At 43.1% G+C, this 23,022-nt stretch overlaps 1 protein-coding gene across 1 annotated transcript in view; it reads left to right on the top strand.

Annotated features, from left to right (window-relative positions):
- LOC138516434 (sialic acid-binding Ig-like lectin 9) overlaps positions 1–23,022 on the top strand; it is a 530,018-nt gene that overhangs the window by 422,306 nt on the left and 84,690 nt on the right. The window contains exon 6 of the mRNA XM_069631556.1: positions 12,027–12,054. Within this exon, the coding sequence (XP_069487657.1) occupies positions 12,027–12,054 (28 nt within the window). The remainder of the gene's footprint in view (positions 1–12,026; positions 12,055–23,022) is intronic.

Raw genomic sequence — 23,022 nt, 5'->3', positions numbered from 1 at the left:
GCCTTTTTGCCTTCCAGCCAGGGAAATAATGTCCTAATAATAATGGACAACACAGTGGTCATACATTACTTCAACAGGAGAGGAGGTGTAGGGTCCTGGGTATCATCTTAGGGGGGCAAGGGTGTTTGCCCCACCCCAACTTTTGTGGCACAGCATTTTGCCCAACTCACCCAGCAGAGGCCCCTTTAATTTAGATGTCATGCCTCCCCCCCAGCATTTTCAGCAAAGGTCACTACCACTGTGCAGGGAGGTAATACAGCTCTAGTTCTGGGCTCTACAAAGCAGGATCTCTCTGTTGGCTGTTCATAAAGCTTAGGAAGAGAATACGACAGTGGACGTCATGAAGGGCAGAGCACGATCTCCCACAAGTTAGCTAAGGGAGTCCTTTTTGAGATCTTTGCCCTCTGGGGAACCCCTCAAGTGGATCACTTTGTGTCCAATATGAGCAGGAAGTGCAACCTGTTTTGCTCCAGGGAATTTCCTCAGAGAGGAGCTCTGGGGGATGTGTTCGTAGTGGACTGGTAATTTCCACTCCTGTACACATTCCCACCAGTCGCCGCCATTCCTCATGTAATCAGAAGGTTGAGGAAGTTCAGGAAATCCATGATCCTGATTGCCCCGGATTGGGCCTGGAGGATGTGGTACCCAGACTTTCTAGACATGTCCGTCTGCCCTCCATTTCATCTTCCCTAGAGAGTGCATCTAATCGCGCAAGAGTGAGGCCGCCTTCTTCACCCAGGAATCAGAACACTGAACCTTCTCGTCTGGTTTCCGAGAGTCTAAGATACAAAGATGAGGACCTCCCGTTATGGAGGTATTGATTTCAGCTAGAAGAACAGCAACCAAAGCACTATACCGCTGCCATTGGATCTCATTTTGCAGCTGGTGCAGAGCTAAAAATATTGATTCTTTCTCTTTCAATACACCTGCAGTCATTTCTTTTTTACTGCATCTAGCCCACCAAGGGCTGCAGGTGGCTACTGGTAAGGGCTACTTGATGGTGTTATCTATTTTTAAACATACTCCAGAACAAGGCTCTTACTATAAGATGCCAATCATACAATTCTTTAGAGGACTGACAAATTCATTCCCACCGGTCCTTTTTCTGGTTACGTCCTAGGATCTGAACCTGGTTCTTACTTTTTTAATGGGAGTGCAATTTGAAACTCTCAATTTCTGTCCTCTCAGGTTATTAACCTTGAAACCCATCTTTTCAGTAGCCATCACTTCGCCTCGCAGAGTGAGTGAACTACACGCCTTGTCATGCAAACCACCCATTACTATATTCTCCAAGGAGAAGGTAGTTTTGAGGGTCTATCCCTCCTACCTTCCCAAGGTGGTGTCTGAATTTCATCTGAGACAAAAGATTACACTGCCAGCTTTTTATCCACATCTTCACCCTTGTAAGGATGGAGACAGGTTACACAGGCTTGTCCCGAAAAGGGCTCTTAGCTTGCACATTTCTAGAATGGCAAATGTTAGACTGGATGACCAACTGTTTATTGGTTACATTGGCCACAAGTTAGGCCAAGCCCTGATCAAACACATTCTATCACATTGGATCATTGTATGGATTTCGGAGTGCTATTCAATTGCTGGAAAAGATGTCCCTGAAAATCTAAGAGCCCATCCCACTAGAGGAGTGGCATCTACTTTGGCTCTGCATAGAGGGTTGCCATTGCAGGACATTTGCAATACCGTAATGTGCTCCTCACTCCATACTTTCTCAAAACATTACTGCTTAGACACCCTGTCCGGCCAGGCCGCTTGCTTTGGAAGAGAGTTTCTGCACAATATTATGGGTTAGTCAGAATTTGACAAAAAATCCACTTCCCCAGCTCCAACTCTCAAACTGCTACAGGAATCTATCAAAGATGAGCAATCCATGAGAGGACACAATCCATTAGAAGAACACATTACTTACCCCATGTAATGTTCTTTCTGATAGATGGTCCTCCCAAGGACAGGAAATGTAAATACCCAACTTTGAAAGACTCCCATTTAGTGAATTTCAATTCCGCTGATCCATCATCGTGAATAAAAAAGGCTATACTATGCTTCTGTAGCAAAGATATGAATGCCATTCCAATTACACTATAACCCTTAAATGAACTGGTTGTCTATCTTGCATAGTTAGTTCAAAACCCCAACCAACAAACTATTGGTGAGTGGTATGATAATATCCTGGGCAGAATTGTCCACTCTGATGACCATTGAGAGATGGGATGTACACTTTTGACGAATGTATGATATGGTCTTTGCCTGGCATGAACGCCCCAACGCATGGTGATGTTTATCTCATCATGCTCAAAATAAAGCAGGTCATTATTTAATCACTTTAGATTCAAGGAAGTATGTTTATCAGTGTAAGGTCCAAATGGTTTGCAGCAACCTTGAATATGTTATGAAGAGTCCACTAGTGCCTATTATACATACCATATTAATGCATCTCATTGCTAGCATGGCCCAGATTTTGCAACATTCAATAATTACTCAAAGAATCTTCTCAACATCACCTCTCACACAGGGCAATAAAACCTGCCTGTGATCCCAAACCACCCAAAGCATTAATACTATAGGTGTTTAACCTGGGGGTTGTGCCTTGGCACTGGAAGAGAGCATATCACACCCACGCTAGATTGATAAAGAAAAATATGAACAACACATAACCATTGTCCCTCACAGCACAGAACTGAATTATATAACAGATCAGCGACAAACACACCCAATTATGGCCCTTATTGACAGAGCACTTTCCAATGGGGGTTTGCCATTATAAAACACTTCTGTGAATTAGGCTCGTAATGTCTATCCAGCTCACTCTATTTTTAGGTTCGGAGTCCAAGGGGTTATCACAATTTTCTGATAATCCAGGTTTCAGGCATTAGGATGAAGTGAGATTATTTCTTGCATTTGCCACAGAGCTTGGCAGGGAAGAGTAGTTCATGTCATAGTCCTTCATCATTTTCTTCACCATCAGGTTGATTTTCTAGGCCTGCTGCACCATTATGATGCATTCATAGAAAATAGAAATCAAGGACTTGCAGTACCTTATTTAAGACGTCTCCCTCTCTAGCCTGGTGTCATGTTCTCTGTATTTCAAGAGTCTGACAATTATTGACTTCAGAGAAGCATTACCACAGAATTTGAGCCAACTGATGTGAGTTTGTTTACAAAATGTCAGAGATAACTGAGACTTGTGCTGAGTTTTAGAGAGAGGCCGCTCTACAGATCTTTCCATACTCTCAGCTTGTTTTGTCTCTGGCATGCCCAGAATGTGCACATTACTGAGGAAGAGACCCATTTGGTCTTGAAAGCTGGAAGGCAAAAAGATGGAGTTAGCCTAATAAAGGTACCATTGCTCCAAGATCCTATATTTCTTGCACAGTTTTGTGGGTGTATGTGGTATTGCAAAGAAAAGAAACCCTGTTCCTGAAAACCTAATAAAAAATACAAACAAACGTTTAATACACATGACACCCCAAAAGCTATGTTGAAATACCTCGACTTTGCTTAATTGTTTGTTTGTTTATTGATTTTTTATGGCGCGCCAAACCCAGAGGTAACAGGGCGCTACAGAGCACAGCAAAGAAAGATTTCTTAAAAGCTTAGTTACAGGCATAGTATAAACATATAGTTACATCACACAATAAATCAGTTAAGAATATACATATGTACAGTCAGGTTAATGGCGATGGATTAGTGCGAAGTTAATCTTGGGGGTTATTGGAGTGTAGCCATGCAAGGATTATCCGTCTAAAGCTATAGTAGGACTGGTCTGTTCTGATGTCAAGTGGGAGAGCATTCCAATATTGGGCAGCCTTAACTGGGAAGCTGCTGCCGCCTGTTTTTTTTTAGTCTAAATTTGGGAATCTGAAGGCAGTAGGAGTTGATAGTTCTGGTGGGGCGAGTTGAGGTTTTTCTCACAATTCTTGCTGCCATGTAGAGGAGGCTGTATTATTCAGACATTTGAAGGTGAGTGATGCTGTCTTAAGTGAGATTCTGTCACAGATTTTGAACCATTTGTATTTTCTTCTGGTATTGGAGATGTGTTCTTTAGAGGGTAGGTTAAGGGCAGTTCTAAGGGCGTTATTTTGCAATATTTGGATTTTGTGAATGATGTATTTGTTGGCGCCCAGATACAGAGCATTGCAATAATCGAGTTTGGAGAGTATTAGGGCATTGGCAATAATAATACAGCTGGCCTGGGAGAGGAAAGCTCTGCTTTCCCTAATAAGCTTGCACGTGTAGGCTGTAGAGGATGCAAGGGAGGTAACTTGTTTTTTTAGTGTTAGGACTGAGTCTAGGTGAAAGCCTAGTGTTTTAACTGTTTTGGAGACTGTAATTATATTGCCATCAATGTTAAATGCTGAGTAGTTAGGGCTGAGTTTTTTTTAATTCACAGTGGATCCGAGGAGTAGAATTTCGTTTTTTTCATCATTCAGGCACAGTCCCTGTGTGGCCATCCATGCCTGAATGATGAGGTATATTTTGTTTACCAGGGCCGTATCCGTATCGAAATTGCCCGAAAGGGGAATGAGGATCTGAGTGTTGTCTGCATAATTAGTGTAGGTGACACCCAGTCTGTCCAATTTGTCGAATAGGGGCTTGGTAAAGATATTGTATAGAGTTGGCGAGACGCAGGAGCCTTGGGGTACACCGCAGGTTATTTTTATGGTGTCCGCTGGTGCCAATGTAGAGAAGACTTTCATTGTGTGGTTGTCCAAAAAAGATTGGATCCATGCTATGGCCTCATTTGAGAAGTGGGCAGCCGATGCCAGGTGTTTGCTCAGGACTGCGTGATACATCAGATCAAAGGCTGCCGACAGGTCAAGGAGGAGTAGCATGGCAGTGTTTTCTTTGTCATTGAGTTCGTCAATCTGTGTTTTAAGATCAATTAAGGCTGTTTCTGTGCCGTGCTGTGGTCTGAATCCTGATTGGCGAGTGCCGAAGAGTTGGTTAGTTTCAAGGTGGTGCTGGATTTGTAGGTATGCTATGCTTTCTATTATCTTGTGGAGAAATGGTACTGTAATTGATTTAAAGCAATACAATTGGCAAATTTTGGTTATAGAAATATTTCTTCTGTTTTCCCAATTTGTGGACACTAAGACAAGACTTAATTAAGAAAATGGTAGAGTTGCCTCCAAGATATAAAACATCACATGACCAGGTTTGTTGTAGCAGAAGGACAAGTTACTTACTCCTGACAACGTTCTTTCGATTGGATGTTCCTCCCACGTATCTCTCATTTTATGATAATTATCCTTCGGAAAGGCTTTTCGACAGGGGGCGCCATGTGCCGTCTCGTCGAGTCGATGTCCTTCGAGGGCCTCGGTTTGACTGTCAACGTCATCATCAGTATAAATAACGCACGCAGTGCCCGTTGGCTTCAGTTCTGTTTTTCCCTTCCTGTTTACGAATTACCAGGCGTTTCATAGACCGTAGGCTCCAAGAAAGCTTAAAGTGTAAGAACACATAAATTCAACAGTGGGGTAGGCTGGGAGGGGCGATGAGGAATACATGGGAGGAACATCCAATCAAAAGAACGTTACCAGGGGTAAATAACTTGTTCTTCGAATGGATTGTGTCCTCCCATGTATTCCTCATTTTATGATAGACTCCCAAAGCAGTAATAATTTGGTGGCGGGAGTACGTATTATATTTTGTTTTAACTGTTGTCATGGACTGAATGAAGGACCGCTTTTCCAAATTGTCTTTCCTGACTGGAAGATTAATCCAGGCAGTAATGTTTCACAAACGTGTGAATAGACAACCAAGTGGCCGCTGAACAAATGTCTTTGACTGGGACACCTCTCCGAAGAGCAGCAGAGGTTGCCATGCCCCTTGTTGAATGTGCTCCTAAGCCCTCCGGCTGGACTTTGCCTGCTAACCTGTAACATTCCCCAATAGCCAGGATGATCCATCTGGATAAGGTCTGTTTTTTGACAGCTAAACCCAATTTAGGGCCTGTATTGCCAATGAATAGTTGGTAATTTTGATAAAATGTAGCCATTCTTGATATATGAAAATGGAGAGCCCTTTTTGGGTCCAGCCTATGTAATCTTTCATCCTCCTTTCCAGGATGAGGATGTGGCTAGAAACTTGGCAAAATGATCTTTTGTGACAAGTGGAAGTCAGACTACTTTAGGTAGAAAAGAAGGTTTCACCCCGAGAACAACCTTGTCTTTATAGACAACCGTACTTGTGGGTTTACAGGAACGTGCCTGCAACTCGCTTACCCTGCGGGCTGACGTTATTGCGATTAGCAAAACAGTGTTCAAGGTTAACAGTCTTAATGGGCATGAGTGTATAGGCTCAAAAGGAATGCATGTTAGAATTGTTAACACCAGTTTAAGATCCCATACAGGGACTTTGAATGGAATTAGTGGAAATACATTAGTAAGACCCTTTAGGAATTGAACAAACAGAAGGATTTTAAAATATGAATCCTCCTCTGAAGAGCGCTTGAAAATAGATAGCGCTGCCAGGTAACCTTTAATTGTTCCAATCTGGAGCCCCAGATTCGCCAAATGTAACAAACAAGAAAGCACCATAGGTGTGTCACATAGAAAGGGATCCATATTCTTATCCCTACACCTACTACTGAACTTGTATCAATGGCAGCAGTTCAAAGATTTTGTTGCTGGCCTTCTGGCCGAAAGCAAGATCTCCATTACGTCTTCCGGGAGGTCCCAATCCTTGTATCTCAACCTCTCAGAAACCATGAGTGAAGGTTGAGAGTTTTGACCTCTGGATGGGGAACTCGACCCTCCTTTCGCAGGAGAAGGTCCTCTCTTTGTGGAAGACGCATTGGAGGGCAGATGGACATGTCCAGAATGTCCAGGTACCGCGTCGTCCTGGCCCAATCCAGGGAAATTAGGATCATGGATTTCCCGAACTTTCTCAACCTCCTGATCACATGAGGATTGACAGGGACTAAACTCCCAGTCAACTATGAACGCGTCTCCTAGAACTCCTCTTGGAGGAAATTCCCTGGAGCAAAACAGTTTGCATTTCCGGTTGACATTGGTCATGAACAGATCCATTTGCGGGGTTCCCCAAAGGGTGAAGAAATCTTGAAGGACTTCCTGAGCTAGTTCCCACTCGTGGGAGACTGTGCTCTGCCTGCTCAGAGCATCTGCCGCTGTGTTCTCCTCTCCGGCTAGGTGAACTACCGATAGAGAGATTCCTTTTTTAGTTGCCCAGAATCAGAGCTGCATTGCTTCTCTGCACAGTGGTAGCACCCTACACCTCCTTTCTTGTTGAGGTAGTACATGGCCGCTGTGTTATTCATCATTATCAGGACATTATCTCCCTGTACAGAGGGCAGATAGGCCTTTAGTGCTAGTCTGATTGCCCTCAGCTCCAAAAGGTTGATGTATAGTTTGCACTCTGATGGAGAGCAATGGCTGCTGATTGTCAGCTCGTTGGTGTGGGCTCCCCACCCTGTAAGCGTCACTACAGTTATCTACGGCCATGGTTGCCAAAAAGATTCTCCCTTGAGAATGTTGTCCTTGCAAGCCCACCACAGAAGGTGGTGAGAGACTCTGCTCAGAACTTTGAGGTGGTCTGACATTCTGCCTGAGAATTGGGACCATTGAGTCCTGAGAGCCCATTGGAGGGATCTCATTCTGAGGCAAGCCTCTGGGACCAGAAAAATACAGGCTGCCATGAGACAGGGCAACCTCAAAAAATGGAAAGCCGGAAGATACTGGGCACTCTGGAATTTGGTGACCACCTGCACAATATGTTGCTCTCTCACCTCGGGTGGTGAGGCTTTCCTTGAGGAAGCATCCAGGACTGCTCCAATATATTGGAGTCTTTGAGGTGGTATCATATGGGGCTTCTTGTAGTTGAAGGAGAAGCCCAGTTTGTGGAGCTAATGGCAGATTACTCTGAGATGTTCCTGGGCTTGTTCGGGTGAACGTACCCTGATCCGCCAATTGTCCAAGTAGGGATAGACATGAATCCCCCCTCCTGAGACCCGTTGCCACCACTGCCATTAACTTGGTGAAAACCCTTGGGGCTGAGGTCAGCCCGAATGGCAGAACACGAAACTGATAATGAGCACCACCAACCGCGAACCTCAGGTACTTTCTGTGCTGGTCATGGATAGGCACATGAAAGTAAGAATTGTGAAGGTGCAATGACACCATCCAGTCTTGGATTTGGAGAGCCTTAAGGATTTGGGAAAGGGTAACAATCTTGAACTTGTCCTTCCTGAGGAACTTGTTCAAGTTTCTTAACTCCAAGATGGGTCTCAATCCTCTGTCCTTTTTGGGAATTAGAAAGTATGGGGAATACCAACCCTTGTTCCTTTACACCACAGGTACTGGTTCTATAGCACCTTTCTCTAGCAGGGTCAAAGTTTCATGCACATGGAGCGGATTCGGAACTTTGAAAGAGTTGTTACCCGGTGGATGATCATGAGGCCTTTTTTGAAAAGGAAGGCAGTAACCTTGGGCTACAGTTTCCAGTGCCCAAACATCTGAAGAAATGCCCACCATTCTTTCAGATGCTGAGTAAGTCTGCCTCCCACTGGGGCCTTGTGAGTCAAGGCCTCAGAGTGGTTTTGAGGAGGGCTGAAGCAGCGACTGAGGGTAAATCTGCTGCAACTTGGGCTGGCTTAGCATCTCTCCCTCGTCCACCACAAGGGCATCTTCTCTGACCTCTTTGACTGGCGTGTCCTCTTCCTCTTCCAATTTAGGAGTAGAATCGAAAGGACTTACTCCTCCAAGAAGATGAACCAGAGTAGGGGTGTTGAGGCTGTCTAATGGCGGCGTTAAGGGATTTAGCCGCCACTTTTGAGGTGTGCAGGTTTTCCAAACTCTCATCAGCCTTGCTGCCAAACAGCCTCGAGCCGTCAATAGGGCATATTGAGGAGTCTAGACTGCATATCTGGAGCAAATCTGCACTTCCTCAACCATGCAAATCTGCACAACATTGTGCTAATTGCCATGGATCTGCTGATGCTGTCTGCAGTATCCAGACTGAAGCGCGCCGCAATTCTTTAAAGCGTTAGCGTGCGCTATTTATACTGATGATGACGTCGACAGTCGAATGGAGGCCCTCAAGGGACATCGACTCGACGAGACGGCACACAGCGCCCCTTGTCAGAAAAAAATTGTGGACCCAATCAGAGTTTACTTATGACAGTCAAAGGCAAGGATTCCTGGGCAGTTCGCATCTTCGGCAGATATATCTTTTATTCACTAGTCTCTTCATCATGTCCCCACCCCTTTGTACCAGACAGAACCCTTGGATAAAAAAAAGTAAAGGCACCACCCTTATGCCCCCTTCCGACAACCACATGCAAGGTTAGAATTTTTATAATGTTCAACCATTGGGTTTGTAAAGGTAACAACTATATAGTCCTCATTCACCTGTTTCTCAGGAGGCCCACCCAGTTTGCTCATCTAGTCAATAAAACTAATTGGGAGTTAATGGGTGCATGAATCAGACTGGTGTTGATCAAGTGCAATGCCTTATTAATTAACACATATGTAGACTCACTGAGTGATTCTCTAGCCATTGGTATCCAGGTCAAATCTACTACCAATGGATTAGTAGCGGGAGGAAGTGTGAAATATGGTTCATAGTCATGGCCTTTTTATTGGACATTCTCAAGTGGCTCTGAGCTGACTTGCTCTTTACTGGCACAGATGCTGGAAATTCAGCATCAGACGAATGGGGAGCTATATTCAGTTTGATGGTTTTAGACAAGTTAAATTGATTCCTAATAGAACAAATGTACGGTAAACTAAATTTCTATTTGGCAGAGCTCACTATGAGTTGGGTGGTAAATAATATTGGTAATGCAGTGGTAACTTAGTTACCACTGCATTACTAATGCATCACCACACTGCCGAACTACAGGCTTGGTGGTGAGGCAGGGGAAACAGCAGAATGCTGGAGGTAATTCCTCCACCTTAGCACCCAAACACAGCCAAATCGGTGGTATTAACGGTGGTGGTAATAACACCAAAATCCCCATGGAGTCCTATGGACTCCAATGAATGGGGACTAACACCGCAGTAATAGATTGATTGATTTGGTATTTATAATGCGCCTGTATACAAGTGTTTCTAGGTGCAACAAGACAAAGAAAGGGGAACAGAGGAAGACCAGACAAACAATCCTACTAGGCCTTGTGACATTCCGATTGGGCAAGTACGTTAACGAGAAGTGCAGGGGCAAGGTGCAGGGGAGATGTGCAATCGGGGCAGAAGGGCTCCTGAGCCTACAAGGGTGCAGTCCCAGCCAGGTAGTGCGAGGTAGGCCCACAGGCAGTGCAGGAGAACTGCAGGGCACTGGTGTGCTGTAAGACTGAGGGTACCAGGCCATCAGTCCGACAGAGCAGGAGGGTCGAATTAGCAGGGGTCAGGGAGCATGAAAGAAGAGGAGTAAAGGAAGATCTTGAGAAGCTTCCGGAATTTAAGGAGGTCCGTCTCAAAAAGCTGTCATAGGCCCTATTTCTTACAATGTCCATTACATTGTTTACTGTCTGTTGGGTCATCCTGGCTCAGTACGTTGAGAAGTGGTTCCCATGCCCACTCTGGGTAGAGACACACATTAACCTCACTTGCATGTTCCAATGATGCAACATTTGTCTAGGGTTGCTTATTTTTCCATTCAACAGTGATGTTGTCAAGTAGTTTCAGCAAGGCTTCTTCATTAGATAAAAGATGGGCCTATACACAAGGTTTTCGCCACACATAAACATATTTTTATATCTATTTATTAAATATAGGGTGGTGTTTTGGACCGAAATAGCATATTTACATATTTACGGCTAGAGCATAGGAGTTCCACTAGATGTGAGCGGTGAACAGGCATCAGTTTGAGAGTTCGGAGGGATGAGCCCTTTTGCTAACCAGAAGGTGGGGCTTGTGTCTGATTTCGAGCTGATCAGTTGAAGAGATGGCTTTGATGTCTGGTGAAGGAGCTGAGTGGGAAGTTGTACTGGAGAATGGGGGATGGAGAGGCTCAGAAAACAGGAGGAACTTAGAGTATGTGAGGGAGCATCCAGCATGGTCTATGCAGAGGTAGGGGGCGATTGAGGTAAGTTGCAAATGGTGCACACAACAACTTTTAGGACTTTGCTTACAAGAGAGAAAGAGTAGAGGGGGAGATCAATGAGTAAGCTGGAGCAGTAGTTAAGTTTGCTGAGCTCAAGAGTATTGTTTAGCAGTTTGGCCAAGTGGGAGCTGAGGCAGGTACAGATATTCTTGATATTAAGAACGTCAGCTCAGGAATTTACGTCAGTAGTTTTGCTGGACTGTTGGAGTTTGAGGTCTCTAAGGTTGCCATTCTTGGCCAAGGAAGGGAGGCTAATAATGGAGGCAGAATATAGGCAATGGGAGAGTGACATTACCATTGGAGGCACGTAGGAATAACATTTCCTTTTTCATAGAGCCCAGCATCAGGAAGAGTACAGGCATGCAGTGACGGATGGCTTTGAGGCAATTGGTGATGCATTTGAATAAATGTCAGGGGTAACGGAAGGAAAATATAAGATGGTCTGTAGGTGTCATCGGCAAAGAATTGGTATTGGAGGAGAGGTGAGAAGTTTGCCCAGGAAGGTGGTGTAGAGTGTGAAGAGGAGTGTTCCAAGGACAGATTTGTGGGGTAGCCACAGGAAGAGGTCTGGGGTAGGAGGTGTTAGTTCCTTGAGATAGACAAAGAATACTCCTAGAGATAAAAAGCTTGAGAGATCAAGTAGGATTTTTATAGTGGAGAGGTGAGCGGGATGGACAGAGTTTAGGAAATTTGAGACATGGCGCAGCGCTGTTTCATTGGAGTTATTTTTGTTCAGTATGTTTGACCGCTTGGAATTCTCAATTGGCTATTGTTTGTGTGGCTCTGTTGAAGCAAATTCATTATTGTCTAATGGCCTATTCCTGTGCATCCAACACTCAGAAAACAAAATGTGGAATTAGAATGTTGCAAAGTTACTGGATTATCAGTAGCTTTCCATTTCTAACAGAATTACTAAAAATGATGTCTGTTTTTGTTTTATTTTGCAGGTATTATAGGCAAAGGCGCCAAAGCAGTGTAAGTACTATGTTATTCTTATATTTTCTACATTTTAGGACATTTAAGACTAAGGAAGGGGCACGAACTGTGAGAGTTAAAAGGTAATTTTCACAGAAGAACATAGTTGATTTTCAATCACTCCTATTTTTTAAAATAAAAGGGATCTGATGCCCAATTGATCAAGTGTAAGAGAAGCAGGTATTCCAGATATGTACTTATGGTTCAGCAGCCTATGGCCAAGTCGCTAGATCACCCTCTGTGACTGTTTCACTGGGCATTTCCGTTTGTAGATGATTACTCTAGTAAGTGTGTGTTTTATTTTTCTACAAGGTCGTGAACATAGAAGGGGCCTCAATAAAGAAATGTTTTTCCAAATGTGCAATTTGTACAGTATTAAGATTACTATACAAACGTCACTTGTGCATTAAATGTATTCTTTCAATGCATTGTTTTATCAGGGCAATGTTTGCTCTAAATCTCATAGTGCAGGGTGCTAACATTAAGGTAAATATCCCCCTGGTGCACCTCTACTTTGAAAGAATAAGGATTTGCACTAGAGCAATTTCTGCAAAGGGCTAAAGCCCTGTAAAATTGCACGTTCATCTCCAAAGATTCCGTTATGAGGCCCCAGGGGCACACTGCTTCAAGGGGAACTGAAATTCCTCTAGTCTGGGTATTTGCCAAATTGTAGTTCTGTTTAGGGTGCCACAGCCAAGATATGAGGTGCAGTCTGGAATGCAGACCTCTTTCATTGCACCCCCTGTGTAGATCACATGTTTGCAGGTACTTTGGGGATATCCCAGCAGGATTCTCTTTGACTATCAAGAGGAGGGTGTAAGACCATACCTGAAAGAAACAGAATTGGGAAACCCCCCAAAACATTATCACTGTGTATTCACAGATATGCTGGCATTAATGAGGGTAATAAACAACAAGTGAGAAAGTGCTGTATAGAATACAGATTGGTCAGGCCATGTAAGCAGAGCACATCACCGATTCGGCTCAAATAATCTGCCCACCTTAGACTCTTCGACCCCTGCATCGGAGCACCAAGGTCACATCATCAAATCGTCAGACCTCGACTCGAACCACTGGAGGATCGTGTCACACACGGACCGAAGCAATGGTTCCCGAACTGACTCCAGATCCAACCCTGGTTAGCCATCCAAATTTAACTTTGAGGATGTTGCACACAAACCGTACTGAACTCCTGATTTGAACCGACTAGACGCCAGCTCGCCGATCAAACCAGCATGACTTACTGAACCAGAACCAGCTTTTACCAGCAACACGGCTGAAAACCTGGTTTTGATGCTGTCGAACCACCTAAGATCAGCAAGGTACTATTGACTCAAACCTGCCCCTGTGGTCTACCTTTGAGCCCTAGAGAGTGGTAAGGTCACCTTTGATCCCTTTTCTCACTACAGACATATTTGAATTCATTGTGGTTGCTCATTGCCTTTTGACCCTTGTTTCATTAGCCAGAGTGCTGCATTGTTCAGTATTTTGCATATTCTGTGTTTTCTGTAGAAGGGTGGGATTTATATAGTGTTTTAATATTTATTTGTACATTGGTATGTTTAATTAAAGTACATATATTTTTAAAGAACCTTGATTGGACATTCTTTTATTTTGGATTGTTGTACTTTACTGTTTGGGTTACTAATGGAACACATTCACACCCCTTCTGAGAGTATCCCTTTCCTCGGCCGACGTTACCACAAAAGGCAAAGGAGGTATATCTTGTGGCTGTGACTGTGTTATTTTTATGATTGTGATCACTGTTGGTTTGTAGAGGTGTGAGGGTTTTAGCCACCATAATCCGTATACTCCTGCCGTGAAGAAGTCATTGTGTTACAGTTGTGCTGCGATAAATCAGATAATTTTAACTCTGTATTAATTGGGGGTTCTTTCATCCCATCGCTCCCCCCATAAGAAATAGAAGTGAAGTGTCAGTAGTACGTTCAGGCTGCATATAATCCAGGAAAGAGATCAATGTAACAGGAAATATATCTTTCCTATCCCTCAGTCTCATAGTAATCCTGTGCCTGGATGCAGGTTTCCCCAGCTCTTCCATCCACTTTTCCACTTGCAGGTAACTTGTCGATTTCTGATGCCTCAGAAGTACTGTTCGTCTTGCTGAGAGAGTTGTATTTACTCCACAGAACCCTGTGGACCAGGATTCGGTTTTGTACTAAGTGATATATTTTGAATTAGATTGGTCAGGCCATGTATTTCCGCCCAGAATTGTTCAATATTTTCACAGTTACCTAGCATATGCAGTAGGTTCCCCATGTCTTGTGACATCTCCAACATTTGTTATAAGTTTGTACATTTTCAATGGCATCCAATGCATGTGGAGTAAATACAACTCTCTCAGCAAGACGAACAGTTTCTAGAGCTGGGGAAATCTGCATCCAGGCACAGGATTACTATGAGACTGAGGGATAGGAAAGATATATTTCCTGTTACATTGATCTCTTTCCTGGATTATATGCAGCCTGAACGTGCTACTGACACTTCACTTCTATTTCTTATGGGGGGAGCGATGGGATGAAAGAACCCCCAATTAATACAGAGTTAAAATTATATGATTTATCGCAGCACAACTGTAACACAATGACTTCTTCACTGCAGGAGTATACGGATTATGGTGGCTAAATCACTCACACGTCTACAAACCAACAGTGATCACAATCATAAAAATAACAGTCACAGCCATGAGTGATACCTCCTTTGCATTTTGTGGTAACGTCGGCCGAGGAAAGGGATACTCTCAGAAGGGGTGTGAATGTGTTCCATTAGTAACCCAAACAGTAAAGTACAACAATCCAAAATAAAAGAATGTCCAATCAAGGTTCTTTAAAATATATGTACTTTAATTAAACATACCAATGTACAAATACATATTTAAACACTATAAAAATCCCACCCTTCTACAGAAAACACAGAATATGCAAAATATTGAACAATGCAGCACTCTGGCTAATGAAACAAGGGTCAAAAGGCCATGAGCAATTGCAATGAATTCAAATATGTATGTGGTGAGACAATGGATTGAAGGTGACCTTACCAGTCTCTAGGGCTCAAAGAAGAGAAGAAGAGTCTGCGGTGGGCAGATTGTTTGAGCCGAACAGGTGATGTGCTCTGCTTGGCATGATGCGGCAGAGAGCTGGTTCAACAGGTGCAATGCAGCAGTAGGTTGAAGTTCGATGGAATGGCAAAAGCAGCACCTGTGAGTCCCTCTGGATCGAGTGTGGTGAGAACGGTATGAATGCCTTTTCACTGGTTGAAGGCCTGAAGATGCTGAAAGACCCGCTTCATGGGCATCGAAGCAGGTCTGATGCAGAATGGCAGGTCCTGATCTTCAGCAAGAGTCACCCCCAATGTGCCCTAAAAGCGGGTACGGAGCAGGGTGGTGAAAGTGGTTCAGTATTATTAGAGTATTTTTTTAGTGCAGACCTAGCTTTGGGAAGCAACAGAGTGCTTTACAAGTGATAAGGGGAAATACACTGCAAGGTTACCAGATTGCAAGGTATCAATACAATGGAGCTTGTAGCTATCAACAACGGGAAAGCGGGAGTGTGGACAATATGGCAGCAAGAGATCTACAAGCAATCAGGTGAGGAAGACATCCTCACATGCACCTTTCCCATGCATGTGAGAAATCCCATGCTTAAGGGACTCACTGGAAGAGATAAACCATAACGATACAAGAATACAGAAACAAATTAATTACTGCAAACTGAATACTTGATCTGTATTTCTGAAGTAGTTTAGACTACAATACTGGCAACAGGTTATTATACACTAATTAACACTAGCAAAGAGAAGACTAATACAATAAAAGTTAATTCTAACCAACGGCCACTGTCAGAAGACATACAGCTTGAAGAGGGTCAGAGCACGGTCATTATTTCTGTCACAACCAGACAAATCAGCAGTAACATGGTGACAATAGCATTGAATGTTTACCATGTACATTGAATCAATGGATGGTCTGCAATGTAAAACAATGAGAAAGAAAGCAATGTCATTGAATAACCTAGGAATGGAGCAGCACCAAATATGTGAGAGCCTCCCAGATGACACGCCACCTAATCCTGGTGTAGATTATGATGCACACATGGAGGCCGCTGAAACTACAATGGGTACAATTCCTGACGTAGGGGGTAGGGCAGAGACAAAATATTCTAGATTTACAAAAAGGGCGCACAAGCTTATCCTCAGTGTTATCAGCCCATCTCCCTTCTATGATTTCTGGGATGGTTTTGTGCCAAAGTTCATATGAATGGGCGGGGACAAACAGCATCCTATCTCTCTGCCAGGGTTTCAAAAAGAGAAAAATATCATTGATCAATGTATACCCTTCGTTTATTAATGCTCAAGTCATTGTGTATCAAAGGGGAAAAGTTATACCTGGGAATTCTAAACCTGGCCACTGTATTTGTATTGGTACCGAGGGCGAAACCTTTGGCAGTCATTTTTAACATGAGAAATCCTTTAGGGCTGGGCTCCTAAACTGTGAAATGACATTGTACCAGGCTAGAAGCGCGTATGTAAGGTGTTTTATTAATCCTTTCTTTGGTCTGTTAATGACTCCAATCAAGCATTCCCACTAAGTCAGTGCCTTGTCTGGGATTGCTCAAGGGAAGCCCTTATTTATATATTTTTATGACAAGTTATAATCTGGATGATGAACCCTTGTATAACGCCCCTCTCCTAGAATCCCCCTGACCCCACTGAGCCAAGAAGTAGGTTTGTTTTGCAAATTAAAAGATTTATTGAAAATTTAACAATATATATCACACTTTTATAAATAAATTGATAATTGATAGCACACTTGTGAATATGATCAGTAATCAGCAATAGGTAATCCTACAGTAGCACAGTTCTTGGTTACTTATGAATAAGAACAGAGGAATGAGGTAGCAGAGAATGCTTTATATGGTTCAAGGGATGCAAGGTGGGACAGAATGCAACACAGAAATAATTTGATATGATTTCAACAAGAGATAATGTGATCACTTTTTCTTTTAACAATTCACTCCCCCCCTTTATGCAATATAAGGAAATGGAAGGAGAGCACACAGTCTTCAAGAATACCAACAAAAATGCAATACAAAGTTCCAATTCCCCCCTAGCAAGCTGAGAGCACCAGGGGTGATTTTTAAACACAGGCCCAAAATACTTTAATGTGGTGGCAATGAAGTGAAAAATATGCTCAAAATGCTTTTAATTCCCTCTAGAGGTTCAGGGTGAGTGAGAGATACTTTAAATCAGTTCAGGATCACTTTAGCAATGCTCTATGAATGATTGTCAGGTTGCAAACGAATTTCAGCAAGGGAAAGCAAGAAGCTGCTATTTTGACAAGTGAAGACATTTGAGCCAAATCGCAAATCGCGGCACTTTTTCCGAGTGCGTCGAGCGCGATTACGGAAAAAGTATAATGAATAGAAAGTCGGTTTAGAGCTTGTTGGAAAGCTGGGAATCGATTTTATGAAGGTAGTTTTTCAGAAATGAAATAATGATTCAAAATGGCAAATGACACTTTTACAGGTTTAAAATCGGAGAAGGAACACACGATTCCTACGATGCAGTTCTGGACAGGTTAAATGTTTTGAATCAGATTATTTTAAGCTAAGAGATGAGTTATGCACAGTTCTAGCTGGGTACTCACACTATACATTTGAAAGGAATGGCCTCGTCACGGATCTGGTCAACAAGTTTAGCTGCGGTTCTCTTGGCTCGGCGGGTCAATCAGGCACCGGTTCTGCTCACAGCGGTCTGGGTCTGGTCTGCGGTTCTGGATACAGTGGTCTAGTCTGGCACTCGGCACTGCACGGATCTCTGGTTCTGCTGGTCTGGATCAAATGGATTCTGTATATAGCACTGCTTAGCAAGCAGCAAATCGCACAGGATCTCTGGAGTTCTGGATCTGGAGTTCTCCGTCAGCGTGCTGCACAGGAATTCAGTTAAAGGTTGGAAAATGAATGTCCCTGTCTGGCTTCCAGTGGCTCTTTTTATGTCTTTTGAAAATGGGTGTAGATGCTAACTTTCTGTGCCCAGCCCAATCATGATTTGATAGGTCAAGGATTTCTCTTTGACCTGATTTGAGAAAGGAGCAGTGAGTCATCAGGTGTCATCTTTATGGCATACAGAAAGAACACTCCCCTTTGCTTTTACCTTAGAAAATCATTTTCATAACTAAACACATTTCCCAGATACACAAGTGGTTGACATTACATATACACATCATATATCACATAAGGTAGTTTCTGTTCCAACTCTGATGTTTCTAAGAGCTTGGATTAAGAAATGACGACATTGTGCGCTTTTTGGTTGGTTTACCAATATTGGATTTTTACCAAAAATGACACAGATGTACACCGCCTTTCTACACATATTCCAGTAAATTTTCATTTTTCTAGCGTGAACCCCGTGTCTGCAATCTCCATAATTCATGGGGTTTTGCCTCAGAACATGGTACAGAGTTCTAACACCTCTTAAAATGTGCACAGAAAAATCACAAGAATAATGATATTAATTATATAATTTTGACAAGTCTGTACTATGAATTATCCATCTTTTTAAAATTATGCTCTGGCCCAGAGGGGTGTGGTTTCCCAAAGCACATGGTGAAATATCTGGCTTGTCCACTTCCTCCAACTCAAGTTGCTCACAGAGGCACTGCCCCTCCCAGTTTCTCTCAAGAGGAAGCCATTTACGACCCCCCTAATTTAATATTTGCCTGAGCCAAGTAAGGCTCATTGTTCTGTTTCCTTCCAGTCCCAGGTGCCACTCCCCTAATTCGATCAGAGATGTGTCATCTCCTTTTGGCAGGGGCAGCAGAATGCAGCCAGGCCTGGGAATGCAGCTGCTGATCAAGTTTCAACTCCTGTCGGGGGTAGTTGTTAGGCAGAATTCAATCTCTTTAAGCCAGGCTTCAGCTAAATGTCACTTTGGTTCCCAGTTTTTCTTCATTCAAATCAAACTTACAATTTTTACACCTGCAGCTAGAATGCTGATTCTAAGTTCAAAACTATGACATTTAACAGTTGCAAACTATGTGACACTCAACAGTAGGTCACTCATTTATTTTAAACATTTAGATTTTAGTGGCTTTAAGTCCAATTTCACTTCAGCTGCTGACATCCACAGCTCAGCCAGTTTCATTATGAACATTATTTTGGGCTCTTTCTCTTTCCAGATTTTGTATGCACACAAGTCTACCTTCTGCCAAATGTCTGCTGGTGTTCATTGAGATTTTTGAATATCTTGCAGTGTTTAAAATAGGCATTTTGAGCTTGCATTCAGAGAAACAAAGGTGATTTCAAAGTGCTTTTTGAGCCAACCGGCACTGCTGTTTTTCTTTTGGCACACATTTCACCCATGCCACTCCTGGCCCATCACGCTCGCACTGGTGGGTGGCAGGTCAGAGGAACATTTTGGTGTGCGCCAAAACGGTGCGGTTTTCCTGGATTCTGGCACAATGTGGGCTTTTTCTGGCCATCTTGGATTTTCTAAGCCCACAGCACCAAATGTTGCAGCATAATAGTCCAAACGTGGGTCAGGACACCCAACAGGTATTATTTGGTAAAAGCAACTAGACCAGTCCCACTGTTGCTCTTTGCTGAGGACTTGCTCTTTTGGCCAAGTTAAAGTAGATATTTTAAAATCTTTTTGCGATGAACATGGTTTAGTAGCGAATTCTGCTAAATCTAAGGTGATGGTAGTGGGAGGTAGGATGGGGTCCAAATTGAAGTTTATGTTGAAAGCTAACCAACCACCTGTAGGTTGTGAAGATCATTGACTATCCGGGAGTTCACTTTTCATCTAACCCAGCAGTCTGCAATCTGTGGCTCTCCTGATGGTCTGGACTGCAAATTCCATGATCCATCCAACTGTGGCTATGCTAGCTGAGTATGACTGCAGTTTTAGTACAAAACATTGCAGAGCCAAAAGGTTGCAGAGCCAAAAGGTTGCCGACCCCTGTTCTAACCTATCTTGGGTTCTCCATGTCTGTGAGGTCAGCTATTGATATGATAGGTTATTTATACCGCGCTTAATACCCAGAGGTTTCTAAGTGCGGACCCGGGGATCGAACCCGTGTTGCTCCGTGTCATCTTGTTTCCAAGGCGAGCACGTTGCCGCTGAGCTATCCTCCCTGGACATTGTGATTTACAGGTCTGAAGCTGCACAATTGCACAATTAACATATGGTGCAAATGTTTGGGGCTTTGGGGGGGGCTGTTTTTCTAAGGTAGGGAGGGGGCTTAAAGTCATCACTTTGTGTCCCAAAGTCAATGGCCAATACATTTGTTTAATGAGATCAACATCAGTCGGTTAGTGGAAAGGCTGATCTATAGTGGAGGAAGAACTAGCCTAGGTGAAGGCGTGGTATACATGGGAGCTTTCCCTTTGTGGGCCAATTATTAAAGAGCTCTTTTGCTCTCAGAGTAAGAGCAAAATAACATGGGACTCAGACACGAGAAAGGGTTCTTTCCAGTTATCGGTGAATTCCTGGTTTTGCGATTAAGCAACAATACTGTCAAATGCACTAGCTATCATTAATGTGACTGTGCAAGAGCGGGAAAAACAGTAAAGGGAGGATTCATTTCTAAAATCCACTGTGAGAAATTATTTTAGCCTCACGAATAATGTCTGCCAGAATACCTTGATCTCAATACAACCACGCCCAAAGATGTATTTGAGGAGGGTAAGACTTGAAATGCCGCACCTTAAAATGAATATAGCAAAGTGGTGGCCTGATGGGTACCAATCCCATTGTTGTCTTTGCTTGATGAGGTGGCATGATGACATGGCGCATTGTCTGATACGTTTCCCACGTTATCGAAATTTTAGGAGAAGATGGCTGGTTGCCAGTTTTTATTCAATGGGCCATACTGGTTACAGGATGGCATTTGTCTTCCTCATGAAGTTAGTAAATAGGTACCCTCTGCATGGTTTGGCAACTTTCATTAGGCTGCTTCTGGTAAGCAGACCTCACCTAGAGAAGGTGTCCTGAAAAGATGGGGGTTTTTTATTTGCATTCTTATTGTATTGTTTCAAATGTCGTTAACATAAATATGCATCATTGCACTCAAATGCTTTGGAAAAATCTTCATTGCATGGACTGAAAAACAAATTACAGAGTACATATTACAAGAAACAAACAGCGAATACATATATTAACCAGCCTAAGAGAACTAACTGTAACCTGTAACTTTGGCACCGTTATGGATATGCTTGTAAAAGGCATGTTAATAATGCACTGTATAGAGATAACGAAGGTACAAAGAAGGTTGAAGAAAGCTACTATATTTATGTTTATCTGCAGGGAAAAATAAACAAGCTTGCCTATTAGGATTACACACGAAACAGGAAGGGGAACAAGACGTCCAAAATCATGAATGCATAGTGGCCTCAATTACAGACTTGAAAAATGAAGTGGAAGGCAAGTGGAAAGCATAATAGGTTAAGAAATCTGGAGGAAGCATAAAGAGCAGGGTGAACAAGCTAAAGCACTCTATGAATATATAACTAAAGGATGGGCCTGAGAAGAAAGCCTGCCCACATATCTATAGCCTAACTGGAAGGTGAATGACAGCCAGAAATACTGGTGGCTTGGCATAGATAGTCGGTAGAGAGACGCTCCCAGGACCCCCCCCACCCCCCCCTCCGATCCCCTTGTTTGTGCATATTAAGTAGCTTTGGGGTTTCACCCGAAGTTGCTAGAGTAATCCAGACGTGGAACCTTTGTTCACTGTTCTTAGAGAGCCACAGCTCCACCTCACTGACGAGGCCGAACCAGGCCGAAACACGTGTCTGGTGTTGCTGTTGGTACTCTTGTTCAGAAGAGAGTTGCCTGGCATTTCGGTGCTGGACTGCCCATGGGCAGGACAAAGACTGATATGCAGTGGAAATGTCTCTTCTGTGAAAGGATGGTGCGCTAAAGACTCTGGTTGAGACTCTAACCCGGGATATAAGCCAGTAGAGAGACACTCCCAGGACCCCCATTTATCTGGCATAGATAGTGACATACAACATAAGACTGAACTGTTCAGCATGAATACAGTGACAAGCATGCACATCACACAAGCACATATGTAATAAATTACGATGCCAGAGTAAGTATGGACAAAACCCGGTCTAGATTTAGTAGATGACAAATATGATGTTCTAGTGGACAACCTAACTAAAACAATTGCTTTTTGTGAGCAATATATCTCTCCACAACCACTGAACTCTTTGAAAGGGTTTTTCAAAGGGACGGGTAGCCAGCAGATGTGATTACCAATAATGGAGTCTAACTTAGCTGAAAAAATGACACTATAACTGAAATCGAAATTCAAAAAACACAATCGCATATTATCAAACTGAAGCCAATGTACAGGTAATAATAATAATCATTTGCATTTATATAGTGCTACCAACCCTCAGGCATCAGAGCGCTGATTAACCCACAGTGTGTGGTGCTCATTTATCGACCTTGAAAGGATGAAAGGCTGAGTTTGACCTGCCTCTGCAGGCTCTGCACGGATGTCAAAGCAGGTGCTCTACTCGCTGTGCTACCTGTCCGGCATGGTAGGACTTGCAGTTAGATTTGTCAACACACCGCCTACAGTTAGTTCTGCAAAGGAAGCGCTTTGAAACACATTGTGTATAGGTGCTATATAAATAAACTGTAATATCATATCATATGAAACAGCCCTAACCAGTGCTCCAGATAAGATTTTGAGGTGGGAGTATTTTACTCCCTATTTTTTTTACTTTGAGAGTAAATGTGATTAAGAGAAGTGAAAATGACTTTTCTCTTTAACAAGAGTGCAAAATCGATGTGACATCCAGTCAACGTGTGCAAACTGTATGGAAATCATTACTATGCGGCAGTTTCTGCATTGTGTCAGAATACACTTTTCATTATTTCTCGAAGTTCTGGCCACTTGATCTCTCCTGTATATATTTAAATGTTGATGCCAATTAC

This window comes from Ambystoma mexicanum, chromosome 6q, assembly GCF_040938575.1.
Source record: "Ambystoma mexicanum isolate Mex_15411 chromosome 6q, UKY_AmexF1_1, whole genome shotgun sequence".
In the NCBI taxonomy this organism is placed as follows: Eukaryota; Metazoa; Chordata; class Amphibia; order Caudata; family Ambystomatidae; genus Ambystoma; species Ambystoma mexicanum.
This window is presented reverse-complemented; position numbering and strand designations above follow the sequence as displayed.